The sequence below is a fragment of the Hyperolius riggenbachi genome, chromosome 2, assembly GCF_040937935.1.
Source record: "Hyperolius riggenbachi isolate aHypRig1 chromosome 2, aHypRig1.pri, whole genome shotgun sequence".
Classification (NCBI taxonomy): Eukaryota; Metazoa; Chordata; class Amphibia; order Anura; family Hyperoliidae; genus Hyperolius; species Hyperolius riggenbachi.
In genome coordinates this window covers 503038111-503054569 of record NC_090647.1, presented here as the reverse complement: position 1 = coordinate 503054569, position 16459 = coordinate 503038111, and the positions used below count along the sequence as shown (strand labels likewise).

Below are 16459 nucleotides of genomic sequence, written 5' to 3'. Positions count from 1 at the left end.
GACACGTCGCTGGCTGTTGTGTTCAATGTGGGGGCGGGGGGGGGGGGGACATCCGGCGGGTGGGTGAGTGGGGTGAACAGTGCCCTCAGCCTTTGCTCAAAAGAAGTGATTCGCCAGATCGCTGGCTGAGTGGCCAAGAGGGGTCGGTGGCCAAGCTGGATTCTTAGTAGAAGCGGTCATTATTGGTCCCCTCAGCTTGGTTTCTTTTAGTGTGTGTACCAGGGCTGGATTACCGACCAGGCAACAAAAGCAGTCGCTTGGGGCCCCATTCAGAGTCAAAGGGGCCCCATTAGCACATAAACCAGCCCTTGCCATCCTGTCAGCGGTGGCTGGATGGTATAATGGTTAAAGGGACTCTGAGCAGTGCAGTAACTATGGAAAGATGCATATCATTTTAAAGCTCTCTTTCTCCTTTTTCCAATGATATCTAAACGGCTGCTCTATGCCTTTTAGTTTTCGATATTTTCGCGATTGAAATCGCGACCACAGGACGACTTTTCTCCAAAGTCAGCGGTGGCTGGATGGTATAATGGTTAAAGGGACTCTGAGCAGTGCAGTAACTATGGAAAGATTCATATCATTTTAAAGCTCTCTTTCTCCTCTTTCCAATGATATATAAACAGCTGCTCTATGCCTTTTAGTTTTCGATATTTTCCCGATTGAAATCGCGGCCACAGGACGACTTTTCTCCAAAGTCAGCGGTGGCTGGATGGTATAATGGTTAAAGGGACTCTGAGCAGTGCAGTAACTATGGAAAGATTCATATCATTTTAAAGCTCTCTTTCTCCTCTTTCCAATGATATATAAACAGCTGCTCTATGCCTTTTAGTTTTCGATATTTTCGCGATCGAAATCGCGGCCACAGGACGACTTTTCTCCAAAGTTAGCGGTGGCTGGATGGTATAATGGTTAAAGGGACTCTGAGCAGTGCAGTAACTATAAAAAGATGCATATCATTTTAAAGCTCTTTTTCTCCTCTTTCCAATGATATATAAACGGCTGCTCTATGCCTTTTAGTTTTTGATATTTTCACGATCGAAATCACGGCCACAGGACGACTTTTCTCCAAAGTTGGCAGCTCGATTCAGCACAATGCAATGAAATATAAGGAACCCAGGGGGATATAATTACAAACATCATGCTGGTAGGTGTGAGGATGTAATGAATTAGTTGTGGGTATGCTTAAAGGCATATCCACAGGCACTGCTTGGAGTCCCTTTAAGGGCTCTGCCGCTGACACAGGAGACCAGGGTTCGAATCTCAGCTCTGCCTGTTCAGTAAGCCAGCACCTATTCAGTAGGAGACCGTAGGCAAGTCTCTCTAACACTGCTACTGCCTATAGGGCGCGTCCTAGTGGCTGCAGCTCTGGCGCTTTGAGTCCACCAGGAGAAAAGCGCGATATAAATGTTATTTGTCTTGTCTTGTCAAATGATGCCGTGCGCTGCTGATTGTCTTCAGAGCCAGGCTCTCCTCCTAGGTCCCCCTCCTGCTACTGTGCGCTCTGCCGCTGCCCACTCCACCCTCCCTTCCCACAGAGAACCACAGCTGCAGCAAGAATGATAGCAGCAGATGGCAAACGCTCACTCACCTATCCATGATCCAAGCAATAGAGATCCCGTCATCTGAAACCCATCTGTCTCTTCTACAGTGCAGCCGCTCGCTCTGAACTTCCTGATTCTCAGATCAGACATGAAGTAGGAAGTAGTAATAGTAGTAGTAACAGAGTGGCAGCACTCTAGAGGAGACAGATGGGCTCCGGATGACGGGACCTCTATTGCTTGGATCGCAATAGGTGAATGTGATTCATCTGGTGCTGTCATTCTCCCCCACTGCGGCTGCCTTCTCTGCTGGACTATCGTATTCACTGGGATGGAGGCTGCATGGTGGCTGTCTAGTTTGGGAGGAAATTGGTTGTTCGGTGGTGGGAGTGGTTATGTAATTCTGTCTGGGGAACGGCTTCTGGTTTGGCGGTGTCCAGAGCTTTCTGCTATTGCCAGGCTGGAGATGCAGGGGGAAAGTGCTGCTGCTGTGATATCTGGCGCCCTCTTCACAGGGGTGCCCCAGCTCCTGAGTGCAAATGTCCCAGCCATTCATCTCTCACTCTGCATTTTGCCGCTGCTATTCCCTGCATTGTGCACCCACAGAGGAAAGCATGCTGTTGCCCATAGCAACCAGTAGCTCGGCTGCCCGGTGTGTGCGACATATTGCTGTGCAGCTGCATCTTCTGATTCTATTACGACATGATGGGGGGCCCAAATCAGTTACTTTGCTTAGGGCCCCATTTAGCCTTAATCCGGCTCTGGTGTGTACAGAGCTTAACAGAGATGCATATCTTTTCAAAACTAGCTACTGTTTGTATATAATAATATGAAAATATGCTACAGTATGGCCGTGCAGGAAAAACTTTGTCATTGACTTAAAGGGAATTCAAGGTGAGAGACATATGGAGGCAGCCATGTTTATTTCCTTTTAATCTTTTCAACCCTGTGATTACTGTGATTGGCTCACAGTAATCACAAGGTCAGGAGCCAATGAAATTGAGTACTGACCAAAATGCAGAAGCTCTGTTGTCACTTAGACAGCAGAGTGGAGATGGCAGGGTGAGCAGGTACAGCAATGGAACAGCAGCGTTAACGGCGAGGACAGCGTAAGTGTGCGGCGGCGGAAAATAGTTGAAATCTACATCCTGTCAGAGCCATACAGCTACTGGTAGGATGTATATTTCAACTACATCGTTACGGAATAGGTTTAACAGTGCAGATTGCCTGGCTGTCCTGCTGATCCACTGCCTCTAATACTTTTAGCCATAGGCCCGGAACAAGCATGTTTCTGACAAATACTGGACAAGATGAGGTGCATGCTTGTTTTAGGTGTGTGATCCACACACTTCTGCAGCCCAAGAGATCAGCAGGGCAGCCAAACAACTGGTATTGTATTAAGTAAATAAATATGGCAGCCTCCATATGACTCTCACCTCAAGTGTCTTTTAAAGGACCTCTGTCGCGAAAATCATAAAATTTAAAATATACGTAGACATTTGCAAATAAGAAGTATGTTTCTTCCAGAGTAAAATGAGCCATAAATAACTTTTCTCCTATGGTGCTGTCACTTACAGTAAGTGGTACAAATCTGACATTACCAACAGATTTTGGGCTAGTCCATCTCTCCGTAGCGGGTTCTCAGCATGACCTTTATACTTTATAAAGACACTCCCTGAATAGGCTTTATAGAAAGATGCTGGCCAGCCTCCCTGCTCACTTTTTTTTGGCAGTTGGATGGAGAATTTGCCATTCACTAAGTGCTTTTAAAAAATAAAGAAAACCCTGAGAACCCCCCCCCCCCCTTTCCCATCTGGAGATGGGCTAGTCCAAAACCTGCCAGTTCTGTCAGATTTCTACAACGTACTTACTGTAAGTGACAGCAACATTGGAGAAAAGTAATGTATTATTCATTTTACCATGGAAGAAACGTACTTCTTATTTGTATATGTTTACATATATTTTACATTTTAAGATTTTTGCGACAGAGGTTCTTTAAGTTACGGTTTTTGAACAGCTAAAAGAATACATAATAACTCCGCATGTGTAAAGCTAACTGAAGGCTGGTCATACAATAGCTGAGAGTCCGCAGCAGCAGATGTCCTATATTTCCTAAACACACAGAATGTAAATAGGCTGAAAGGATTAGGGCTGAGCCGTGCTCTTATTTGTCAAGGCAAATGTGATCCACCACATGCTATGCTAGGCTCTGAACTAAATGATACATAAAAAGGAGCAGTGGTCATTCCCACCAGCGATGTGACCTGCAGAGCATAAAACATGGCACACCATCAAACAAACACATATCGAAAGAAAAATAAAAAATACCATTACTATAGGCATGCATTATTATTACAAACTGAATAAGGGCTGGTGCACACCAAAACCCGCTAGCAGATCCGCAAAATGCTAGCAGATTTTTAAACGCTTTTTTTTATTTTTATGAGGCGTTTTGCTAGCGTTTTGCGGATTGCTGCTGCGGTTTTCAGTATAGTAGATTTCATATATTGTTACAGTAAAGCTGTTACTGAACAGCTTCTGTAACAAAAACGCCTGCAAAACCGCTCTGAAGTGCCGTTTTTCAGAGCGGTTTGCGTTTTTCCTATACTTAACATTGAGGCAGAAACGCATCCGAAATCCAAAAAATGCCTCACCCAGGCATTTTTCGTTTCTGCAAAACGCCTGCCGCTCTGGTGTGCACCACCCCATTGAGATACATTGACCAAGCAGATCCGCAGCCGCAAGCGGATCTGAAAACGCCCAAAAAGCCGCTCGGTGTGCACCAGCCCTAAAAGTACATTTTCCCAACAGTGGCGTAGCTAAGGAGCTGTGGGCCCCGATGCAAGTTTTACATTGGGGCCACCATGCACTCTATACATAACAATTGATACGAGGCACCAAAACCTGCCAATGGCAACTACAGTGTCAGAGGTGCAAGAAGGGGATGGGGAGCAGCTTGTGAATGATTACCACGATTCAAAGTATCTGTAGAAGTAATTATTATGAGCACAGGACCAATAGAGAGCTAATACTGCAGTTGAGGGACGCCCTTCAGGGCCCCTCTGGCCCAAGGGCCTCGATGCGGTCGCAACCTCTGCAACCCCTATTGCTACGCCCCTATTTCCCAACCTTTTTCTTGGAAGACACTATTATTATCTATAAATAGATAGCTGTAATAAAACGAACAGGGCCAAATTCTGGAAATGATACATAGGCCCGAACCTTGGGCGGCTGCAGCATAAGGTGGCACCTGGATGTGAAATAAGGGCTGCTAAACATAAAAGAGAAGGCTGCAAAAGGGGAGCAACACATGAAAAAGGGGAGATGATGCCTTGCAAACTAAACTTACACTTATGTTTTACCAGACTTTTCCAGGTCAACATTTTTGCAATCATTTTAGCAAACATTATTTCTATTTCTTGCTCTTCACTTACTTTTTTAAAAACTTGTTTGGCCCTTCTGCCTTTAAAGGTGCCCATTAACGGTACAATATTTTCCTAAGATGATATCTATAAATCACATTTTTACTTTTGAATTGTACAGAAAACCACACAGAATGTGGAGAAAATAGATGTAAAATGATTCTATGATCGACTGGAATAGAAAATTTCATTGATCCGAATGTTCAATTTTGCAATCGTATCTAAAGAGAGAAATTCCGTAATTGTCTGTTGAATGCAAACAACCAATAATTACCTTCTGATGACTTTCAATCATGCAAATCTACTTGAATCATGTCATCTGATGGAAATATTGAATCGATAATGGGCACCTTAAGGCTTTACTAATTTTTTTATCAACTAGAGACCAACTAACAGTGACGTAAATTTTGTAGCATCCAGCTGCTCTGCTTGGGGCCAAGTTCCACCTAGCATATGTACAACTTAAACCTAGTGCCTATTATGGTGGAACCACGACGCACAATGGAGCAGGTTCCGGTAGGCAAGGAGAACAATGTGCAAGATGTCCCTAAACTTCCAATCTTTACATGCCGTTGGGAGGCTCCTGTACATGTGCTAGATTTTCATTTGATTCTCATACAAGCCTGTCTTTATAGGCCTCCCTGGACAGGTTTAATCTAGCATGTGTATGTAGCGTAAAGAGAATCCATAAGGAGAAAAGTGCCCCTATGGGGTACTTTCCTCGGGAGGGGGAAGCCTCTGGATCCTAATGAGGCTTCCCCCGTCCTCCTTTGACTCTGGTATCCAGCGCTGTCAGTCCACAAAAATTTGCTGATAAGCTTATCGGCAGGTGGCGTAGGTGCATTAGGGGCTTTTGCGTGCAGTAATATTTACCAAGCCTCGCTCCTGCACTGCAGCAGCTTCCCCTGGGGCTCAGGTGGAAATAGCTGAGCCTGATCAGGTCCACACTACTGTGCAGGCGCCTCACTTGGTAAATATTGTCGTACACTGGGGGCTGCCAGCACTGGATCCCAGAGGCTGAAGAGAACAGTAGAAGCCTCATTACGATCCAGAGACTTCCCCCTCTCCAGGTTAGTACCCCATGGGGCATTCTTTTCTTACAGATTCTCTTTAAGGGCTGGTTTAAACAGGCGGTAAAAGCATAATTTTCGGCAGGCAAAGAAAGGGTCATTTGAAAGGAATGTCAAATGAATTGAAGTGGTTTTTAAACTACGGTAATTGGCGTAGTTTGTGCAAACTTCATGGTAGATCCCGTAATTTGGTCTTTGATGCTACATGTAGCATCCAGTATCGGCTGTGTTTGCACAGTTTCGTGTCACCCTAGGAGATCAAAACATGATGATGAAAGGCGGAAACCAATGCAAATGCTTTTCTGCTCAATAGCAGAAAAGTGTTTAGCATTGGCTAAATGATCCATCATCAGCTGCCCTGCAGAATCCCATGTTAACCAGCCCTAAGAAAAATTAAGGAGAGATAATTAATTAGGTAAAACAGATAAGGAGAGATAATGCATCAGAAAGTTTGGTGGATCTATGCCCAATGGCACTATATGGCAGTATGTCTTGTCAACTCAAGCATTATGATTCAGAATGCCCAAGGCACTCTTTAGTTTCTTTTCATTGCCTTATCCATTAATCGTCTGTTTTCCTTATTTTTCAGATATCAACTCTTCCCTGTAAACTTGGTGTTTAGAGGGAATATGGATCTTCTAAACACAACAGAATATAATTGCACTTCAGGGCAACTCACAAAAGGGATCACAAGCAGAATTCTTGTTTCACTGTCGCTATCTATCTTGACGTTGATGACAACCGCAATAAACTCTCTGGTAATTGCTGCAATAATCGTGACACGGAAACTTCATCACCCTGCCAACTATCTGATATGTTCCCTCGCAGTCACCGATTTCCTGGTTGCCGTCCTGGTGATGCCTTTCAGCATTATGTACATTGTGAAGGAGACCTGGGTCATGGGTCAAGCCGTGTGTGACATCTGGCTGAGTGTAGACATTACGTGTTGCACATGTTCAATACTGCATCTCGCAGCAATTGCACTGGATCGCTACAGAGCTATTACCGACGCTGTGGAGTACGCCCGCAAACGGACTCCGCAGCATGCTGCCTTTATGATTGCTGTAGTGTGGATTTTATCAATATTCATATCTATGCCAATTTTGTTTTGGCGGCACCAAACACACAACCGTGATGATGAATGCATGATTAAGCACGATCACGTCGCTTTTACGATTTATTCTACATTCGGAGCCTTTTATATCCCCTTGGTGTTGATACTTATACTCTATTACAAAATTTACAAAGCTGCAAAATCGTTGTATCAGAAAAGGAATATTACTCGAAGTGAGAGAGAACAAAATGGGCAAGTCCTCCTGGAGGCCTGTGGGAAAAGTTCTACCTTGTGCATAGCGGAGAAATCTTTCTCGGACCATTCGATGGATTTTGATAAGATCCACATCACGATAAGGAATCCGCTAGGTGAAATGAAGCCTGAGAAAGGTTTAAGGAGACAAAAGATATCCAGTAATAGAGAACGCAAAGCAGCCACCACTTTAGGCTTGATTTTGGGGGCTTTTGTAATTTGCTGGCTTCCGTTCTTCGTCAAGGAATTAATTGCTAACTTGTGTGATGCATGCTTTGTGTCTGACGATATGAACAACTTTCTCACCTGGCTTGGATACCTCAATTCCTTAATCAACCCCCTGATTTATACCATCTTCAATGAAGACTTTAAAAAAGCATTCCAGAAACTAATACGCTGTAGATACTACCTATGAAAGTTTATTTGAAAAGCTTTGTTTTGAGACTTGATATATTGTTCTAAAGCTGTGTTACATTACTGTAGGACCTTAAAGCAAACCTTTCACAAACTTGAGACATTCAAACTGAGCAAACAACGAAGTAAAGGGGCCCATACACCTAACGATTTTCCCGCCGATATACAGCAGATTCGATCACTGTGATCGAATCTTCTGTGAAACCGTTGCACAAACGTTGACAGAACGATCAATTTCCGGCCGAAATTGATGATTCCCGTTGATCCGTCCATGCGGAAGATTTCGCTCGATCGCCGGCGGGTCGGGAGTGCGTCGATAGCGGCGTTCGAATGCCCGACGACCGACGCAATACAGCAGCAATACATTACCTGCTCCGCCGGCGCGTGTCCCCGCTGTCACCGCTGCTCCTTCTCCACTGGGCTCCGAGTCCGGCAGGCTTCATTTCTTCCTGTCCCGGCAGGAAGTTTAAACAGTAGAGCGCCCTTTACTGTTTAGACTTCCCCGGACAGGAAGTTCAGTGAGGCTGGAGCCGAGCGCGGAGAAGAAGACAGCGGAGACCGGGGGACTCGCGCCGGTCGTAGCAGGTAATGTATGCAGGGGGGCGGCTGCAGCGGCAGCTCCACAGACTGTGATCGGTTTAATGCTGAAATCGATTCACAATCTGTTTGCAGTAAAGGCAGCCATACGATCCCTCTCTGATCAGATTTGATCAGAGAGGGATCTATCTGTTGGTCGATCTGATGTCAAATCGACCAGTGTATGGCCACCTTAAGACATAATGGCCCGTATGCATTTTACTTTTTCTCCAAAGTTATCTACCACATCATTCTTTATCTCCTGTTCAATAATCTATTAGTACTCTGCAATTGAAAAATTACTAAAAAGTACTGTCTATTTTTTTGTTTGCTCATGGCTTAAAATGTATTTTATTGGTAAGGTGTGAAAATATCACCTAGGAGAAAACTTAAGAAAAGGGAAATTATTGCATATGGCCTAATGGGCCTGATCCAATTCACTTTTTCGCCCAAGTTTCTTCTAGGAGATAACTTTTTAGCACTCTGGAATTGAAAAAGTACCAAAAAGTACAGTTGATAAAAAAAGTACTGTCAAAATCATTCTGAGCATTTTCTTGCTTGATGATGGCTTAAAGGGAAGGTTCATGGAGGGTGGAGAAAAAATAAAAATCAATTTCCACTTACCTGGGGCTTCCTCCAGCCCGTGGCAGGCAGGAGGTGCCCTCGCCGCCGCTCCGCAGGCTCCCGGTGGTCTCCGGTGGCCGACCCGACCTGGCCAGGCCGGCTGCCAGGTCGGGCTCTTCTGCTCTCCAAGTCCTGGCACTTCTGCGTCCCACGCCGGCGCTCTGACGTCATCGGACGTCCGCCGGGCTGTACTGCGCATGCGCAGTAGTTCTGCGCATGCGCAGGTAAGTGGGAATTGATTTTTATTTTTTCTCCACCCTCCCTGAACCTTCCCTTTAAACTGCATTTTATTGACAAGATGTGAAAATATCCACTAGGAGAAAACTTTGAGAAAAAGTGAATTGGATCAGGCCCAGTGAGGGCTTATCTTTACCGAAAACTGCCTGTCTAAATATGAATTTATAAGGGTTTTTTTTTCATGCCTTTAGTGAACGAAGAAGGGTACCTGAAGTAATATGTGACATGAGATAATCAGGTATATGCCCGACATAAAACTGGGCTGTCTCCCTTTATTTCTTGTTGCTCACTGTAAAATGACGGGGTTCTAAATGATAGTTATTTTGCCAGTTGGACTGCGGTCAGAACTGCATAACTCAGAGGTCAAAAAATTATGGTGTGTCTGAGAAACATAAGTTTAGTAGTTCAGAATTTGTCTGTATGGGAGCTGAACGATTATTATCATTCACTGCAGTCAAAACTTTAAAAAATTAAGAGTTTGGGATACCAACAAAGTCCTATGTAGGATTAGGACTACAGATACGCTTGTTTATCCCGTCAGTTTATTTTCACTTCAGGTATGCTTTAAGCTTGGCCCTACCCTTTTTGCATCCCATACTTTTCTATTGGTCCCTAAGTAGATGGGTTCCTTAGTAGATCTAACTATGACCCAAGCAAAGGTTGGAATTGGAAACTTTTGCCAATAGTATATCATTTTAAATATTGAATCTAGGCCAAGTTTGTTTCTAATGAATACCAGCAATGTAGAGGCTTTTTAAAGTGGGGTTAAACTAACAAAATCAAAATTTAACACCTATTCTTAGTTACTTACTAGTGAATTTCAAAACGTTCCCCACCTTTCATAAAGTTGAATTTCTTAGCTGGAAGCAGTATAACTATGTACTGCTCTTGCAGCCAGCAAAAGAAATCATTGCCAGGCAAGAGAACTGCTCTGCCCTGGCCTCCTCACTGTGCCCCCTCCCCCCTTGCCTTTTTCTGCTGAGTAGACAAGTCGCCATGGCAACGGATGACTCATCAATGCTTTCTGGACTAAACTGCCCAGCTTCCATGGGCTGAATTGGGCATATAAAAGCTGGACAGTTCAGTCCGGAGAGTGGTGACGCATCAGCCTGACGTTGAGACTGTAATCTGACTTTAAAGAGAACCCGAGGTGGGGTTCTGACAATGCAATCCACATACAGAGGCTGGGTCTGCCTATACTGCCCAGCCTCTGTTGCTATTTCAATCCCCCCTAAGCCCCCCTGCGCTCTGCTATCCCCCATAAATCACAGCCGCGCTGCCGACACGCAGTGTGTCACAGCGGGCTGTGTTTACCTCTGTACTGTCAGTCTCGGAGCTCCCCCCGCCTCCTGCATCGCTCCGGTCCCCGCTCGCGTCCCTTCCCTCCCCGCTGATTGGAGGGAAGGGACGTGGGCGGGACCGGAGCTATGCAGGAGGCGGGGGAGCACGCAGAGTGACAGTACAGATGCAAACACAGCCCGCATAGCGCGGCTGTGATTTATGGAGGATTGCAGAGCTCAGGGGGAACTTAGGGGGGATTGAAATAGCAACAGGGGCTGGGCAGTATAGGCAGACCCAGCCTCTGTAAGTGGATTGCATTGTCAGAACCCCGCCTCGGGTTCTCTTTAAATTAATTCCCTTTGTCTTTACTGTGAATTCAGTATCTTATAACTTTGGAACTATTTAAGAAGCTCATGTGTTCAATTTTAGTCATGCTTTATTATTATTCACAGTATGCTTATTTTATATTGTTCAGGTATGTGAAAAGTTTGATTTAAAGTATAAGGAAGATTACAAAGACGTTTCCCTACAATAGCTCTGCTCAGCTCCCATTTGCTGCCTGTAATCGCCCATTGGTCAGATGCAGGAGCCTAGCCAATCCTAGCATCAGGAGAGAGATTTGTTTGTGTACACTCTAGCTCAGGGATGTCAAACTCGGTCTTCAAGGGCTGAGATCCTCACACATTTCTGGCACAGCTCATATTGACTGATGGGACTGACTCAGGAAGGGTGTGGTTTATCAAGCAGAACACATTTCTCCATTTCTCAGTCCATCGTATATCCTGGCATGGATTTGACCTTGAGGACTGGAGTTTGACATCTGTGCTTTAGCTGCACCCTCCATTAACAGCTTTGATTTAGACACTGCTGTGCATCTCTAGTAAGGTAGCCACACATAATACAATAAAACGTTTTATGTAACGGCAATTAAGATAAAAACTATTGCTTTAACAGAAAAATGTAAAAGTTTCGTAATTCAAGCAAGAAATTTGAATTTCCCTTTTTTATCATTGATCGGGATTGGCTGATTATTCTGATCTTTATGTCAATAGAATGGTGTAGGTTAAATTGTCAGTTTTATTGATTATTTTTATTGATTTTATTATTGATTATTATTTTTATTGATTAATAGATTTTTTTTCAGCATTTAAAAAAAAATCCATAACTGTGGAAAAATTGAACACATGCGTGTGATACATTGGTCAGATTTTTCAAATATTACAATCAATCAAAAAATTGATCGTAATTTTCGAATTGAAAATAAATGTAAGAAAATTTGTATCATGTGTGGCCACCTTTACAGTTAGAGTTGGAGTTGGAATTCCGATTACCCTCACGTTTGACTTAAACATCTGTCATTTGAAGCCAACCGAAGAAATACTTGGATTTCTGCATTCAGGTGTCTGTTTAATAGGGATGATCAATGAGATGCAAATATTTCCGAGTTTATGCAGAATTATGTAAATTTTTTTGAAGCTTGAAAATAGACCAATCAAGTCCCACCCAAGTTTAAATTGATTGGTCCATTTTCAAGCTGGAAACATTTGCATCTCAGATTGATCATCTCTGCTATCTAACCAGCAGCAGTCATCTGTTTTTGTTCGTTAATATCTCCATTTCAATGGGTTCTTGTCTGTTTTAAACATAAGCATGGTAAACTAATAGGAACAGATGGAAACCATGAAAATGAATGGGAAACTGATGGTAACCAACACAAGCATGCACCATTGGAAAATCCTGAGAACTTCAATGGAATTCAATGTTAGCGTCTAAATTAACCCAAACATTGAGAGTTATTCAGCCAAACTGAATCTAAAGCAACCCAAGTCAAGTTCAACCAACATTAATTGCAATGAATGCTGAACTGTACACAAAGCTATTGCTGTCAATAATGCTTTGCCCTCTTGTGGCCAAAGGGGGTAGTCTCAACTTGTAGTAGCAATGCTCCCTCTGGCTGCTAGTCACTGCTAGGATATTAATCCTAAATCCAAAGAGCGGGTATGGATTACTACTGGGTCTAGTTCAGGCAATGAAGTGATGCTGCTGGGAGGGTGGGGCCTGAACTTTATAACAATGATATCTGTAGATCTAAAATGTCTGTGCCAAACAAGTCAAACTCTGCTGCCCGAGTGCAAATATGTAAGATAAGATTAAGAGAGACTCCTCCCAAACTAAGAAAACAGAGGCAGACCTAAGTGACGGGAAATAAGAGATTGGCATGAGACAGTAGAGTTGATCTCTGGTGCTCAGCTAATCTAAAACCACTGCCGTAAAGTAGCGTGACTACAAGGTTGACTTCATTTTCAGCCTAACCCCGGTTCAGCTTTTAGCTAATGATACAGTGTGAAGAAAGATATGGCATGTTGTTCACTGTATATGGCTCTGACTGAGATGGCTTAAGTGGCCAAAGATTTAGATTCAGGACCTAAAGTGGTTATTTTATGAGACTATTACTGCGAATTTAAGGACAACTATTGCAAAAAAAAAAAAAAAAATACATACATATAAAGTAAGAGTAAAATGCACTATAAATTACTTTTTTGGTATGATGCTGTCACTTTCAGTAGGTAGTAAAAATCTGACAGAGCTGACATTTTAGACTAGTTAATCGTCTCATGGGGGATTCTCAGTATTTCAAAAGCACTTCCTGGAAAGGAGCTTTACAAAGATGCTGGCCAGTTTCCCTACTTGATTGCACGCTCTTGTGACAGCTGTCTTTCAGGTAGCGCTTTTGTAAATAAGTACCTAGGAATCCCCATTAAGAGATGGACTAGTCCAGAACCTGCCCCCTCCCGCTCTACTTTCCAGGGGCTTCCTCCAGCCCCTTGCCGCTGACACGGGAAGGAGGGTGCTGTTTTTGCCTGATGACTCTTTTAAAGTACATTTTTGATATGAAGCATAATGTGGGGTAGTTGTGATACAGATTAGTTGATTAGTCGACTACCATGCTCTAATTCTACCACACATTAATGCATGCTCTATAATTAGTGCCAAAATTATGCAAAAAAATAACAATGGTGCATTAAAATCAGAGCATAAAAAGCAAAAAAACAAGTCAACCCAGCTTTCTTGTTCACACATGTACTGTATTCTAGAGCTGCCATATTTGAACAGCCTCAGATTCTATATAGAGCTTAGCACTGAGCTGCAGTAAACAAGATGCAGTGGGGAGAGCCAGACTCTGCTCTTCAGAGATTAACACAGGTAATATTTGCCTTGTTTTAGTTCCAATGTTCTCTAACCTTAGTAAATCAAGACATATCTGTGTGCACAAATCAAGCAGGCTCTCAAATTTTAAAAAAAAAGAAAGCAATGCAGTTTGGACAATTAGGTAAGGGCCTGCTTTTCATTTTTATGCACGTACTACCTTTTTCTGAAATTAAAGGATATCCTAATTTATGGTCAAGACAACATGTTTTCTTTATGTACTGTATTTGCATGAAAAGACTGCTGCTGTTCATCCATTAACAAGTGTTTTCTTGCAGTGCTATCAATTTCCCTAAGTGGACAGACACATAATTGGTTTTATGTATCTGAAATTGTTCTTTGAATTTGCCTATTTTTCAGACAAGATATAAAAGGAATGACATGGGATTGTTGCAGCCTGTATATATTTTATTTTTCTAAATAAATGATACAACACCAAAATAACATTGAATGCCAAAGCTCAGGCTGGATGGTGGGTGGGGTTTAGCTCACGCGACTGCATGAGAAACATTTAGGCCCTGTTGACAGTGCTCAGTTGCATTGCAGAATAGTTCTGCATGTCAACCCACTGCCTACACAATTCTATGGGCTTGTTCACAGTGCTGTGTTGTGACTGATCAAATTATTCTAACTCGCTGCATGCAGCTTTGTATTAAAGTCTATGGCCAGTATCCATTGTAGTTCACACACATTGTAACACATGACTGACCCCTCAGTAGTGAACCTAGGCTAAGAGTATTCTGCCTCATAGAGAGCTACTGGGATGATGTCTAAAAGCCTATCTCACTCCCTACCCTTAAAGTGTACCTGGTCTCCCAGAATGCTCTAGGGCAGTGCTGTCCAACTTCACGGGCATGAAGGGCCATTTCTTTTTCAGACCCCATGGTGGAGGGCCGAAGGTTCTTGCTAGAGCCGCAGACACCCCCCCCCCCCCCCCCCCCCAGGCACGCGCAGTGCGCCGAAAAACATGAGAGCTCCGTTGTGCGTTCAGCAGCGCGCCACACCGAAAAATGGGTGTGGCCATGGACCAAAATGTGGGTGTGGCCACAGGTGGAGACAAATGAACTTAGCAATGTGGGTCATTAGATTAGGACAGTGGTGGCGAACCTTTTGGGGGCCGAGTGCCCAAACTGCAACCCAAAAGTCACTTTATCTATTCTATCGCAAAGTGGCAACAGCAATTTAAACTACATACAAACGTTTTAACTCATACATGAACATTATGGAAAATCCAAGTTGAAAATAAACTGTGAAGGTAAACAATTTCATCCATCCTATTCCTGAAAAATGTATTTTTTTTAGAACCTCCCAGTTTTATTTTCTGTTTTAAAAAGCTAAAAAAGTAGGTTTAATGCTATTGTCTCATATGATGATTCAGCTTTTCCCATAGTCTCGCAGTTAGCAATCATGTGACCTCCAACAAGACAAATTCAGCAATCATGAGGCCCCCAACAAGACACATTCAGCAATCATGATGCCCCCAAAAAGAAAAATTCAGCAATCATGAGGCCCCCAACAAATCATGAGGCTCCCAACAAGACATATTCAGCAATCTTGAGGCCCCCAACAAGACAAATTCAGCAATCATGATGCCCCCAACAAATCATGAGGCCCCCCAACAAGACAAATTCAGCAATCATGAGGCACATAAATAGACAGCATTTCCCATAAATAGGCAGAATGCCCCTTTAATATGGTAGACACCTCTCACCTGGCTTCTAAATTCTCCTCTATGGGCTGCTGCGCCTGGCAATACTGCTTTTGGCTGGATTGGGGATGATGTGTGAGCTGAAAGGCCTTGCGGTGATGCTGTGGCCGGGCTGGCGGTGATGCTGTGACCGCGCTGGCGGTGATGCTGTGGTGTGGCCAGATGAGGTAGTGACAGGTGCCCCCCCCAGTTGAGGTAGTGACAGGTGCCCCCCCAGTTAGATAGTGACAGGTGCCCCCCGTTAGATAGTGACAGGTGCACCCCTAGTTAGATAGTGACAGGTGCCCCCCTAGGATAGTGACAGGTGCCCCCCTAGTTAGATAGTGACAGGTGCCCCCCCAGTTAGATAGTGACAGGTGCCCCCTACAGTTAGATAGTGACAGGCGCCCCCCTAGTTAGATAGTGACAGGTCCCCCCCTAGGATAGAGACAGGTGCCCCCCTAGTTAGATAGTGACAGGTGCCCCCCTAGTTAGATAGTGACAGGTTCCCCCCTAGGATAGAGACAGGTGCCCCCCAGTTAGATAGTGACAGGTGCCCCCCTAGTTGCATAGTGACAGGTGCCCCCCTAGTTAGATAGTGACAGGTTCCCCCTAGTTAGATAGTGACAGGTTCCCCCTAGTTAGATAGTGACAGGTGCCCCCCTAGTTAGATAGTGACAGGTGCCCCCCCCCAGTTAGATAGTGACAGGTGCCCCCCTAGTTAGATAATGACAGGTGCCCTCCTAGGATAGTGACAGGTGCCCCCCTAGTTAGATAGTGACAGGGCCCCCCTAGTTAGTGACAGGTGCCCCCCCTAGTTAGATAGTGACAGGTGCCCCCCCCCCCCCCAGTTAGATAGCGAGAGGTGTCCAGCGCCTCCTACCCTGCCGTTACCTCTGCCGTGTGCTGCCAGCCAATGCCTTCTCCTGTGTCCCCGCCGCCTCACAGCTCAGACCTCACAGATCGCGGCGACTGAAGCAAGGAAAGTGCGCATGGCACCCGCGCGGCTGAACTTCACATGCGGAAGTGACTAATGATGTCACTTCCGCATGTGACGTACTCCGTGTGTAAGCGAGTACCATGCATACTCTCCTTGC

At 44.3% G+C, this 16459-nt stretch overlaps 1 protein-coding gene across 3 annotated transcripts in view; it reads left to right on the top strand.

Moving 5' to 3' along the window:
* The window catches only part of HTR1F (5-hydroxytryptamine receptor 1F), a 354262-nt gene extending 343939 nt beyond the window's left edge, over positions 1 to 10323 (top strand). For all 3 annotated transcript variants that reach the window (XM_068266101.1, XM_068266102.1, XM_068266104.1), the window contains one exon: positions 6620 to 10323. In XM_068266101.1, coding sequence (XP_068122202.1) covers positions 6660 to 7751 — 1092 coding nt within the window. In that variant the 5' untranslated portion in view covers positions 6620 to 6659 and the 3' untranslated portion in view covers positions 7752 to 10323. The remainder of the gene's footprint in view (positions 1 to 6619) is intronic.
* The last annotated feature ends 6136 nt before the right edge of the window (positions 10324 to 16459 follow it).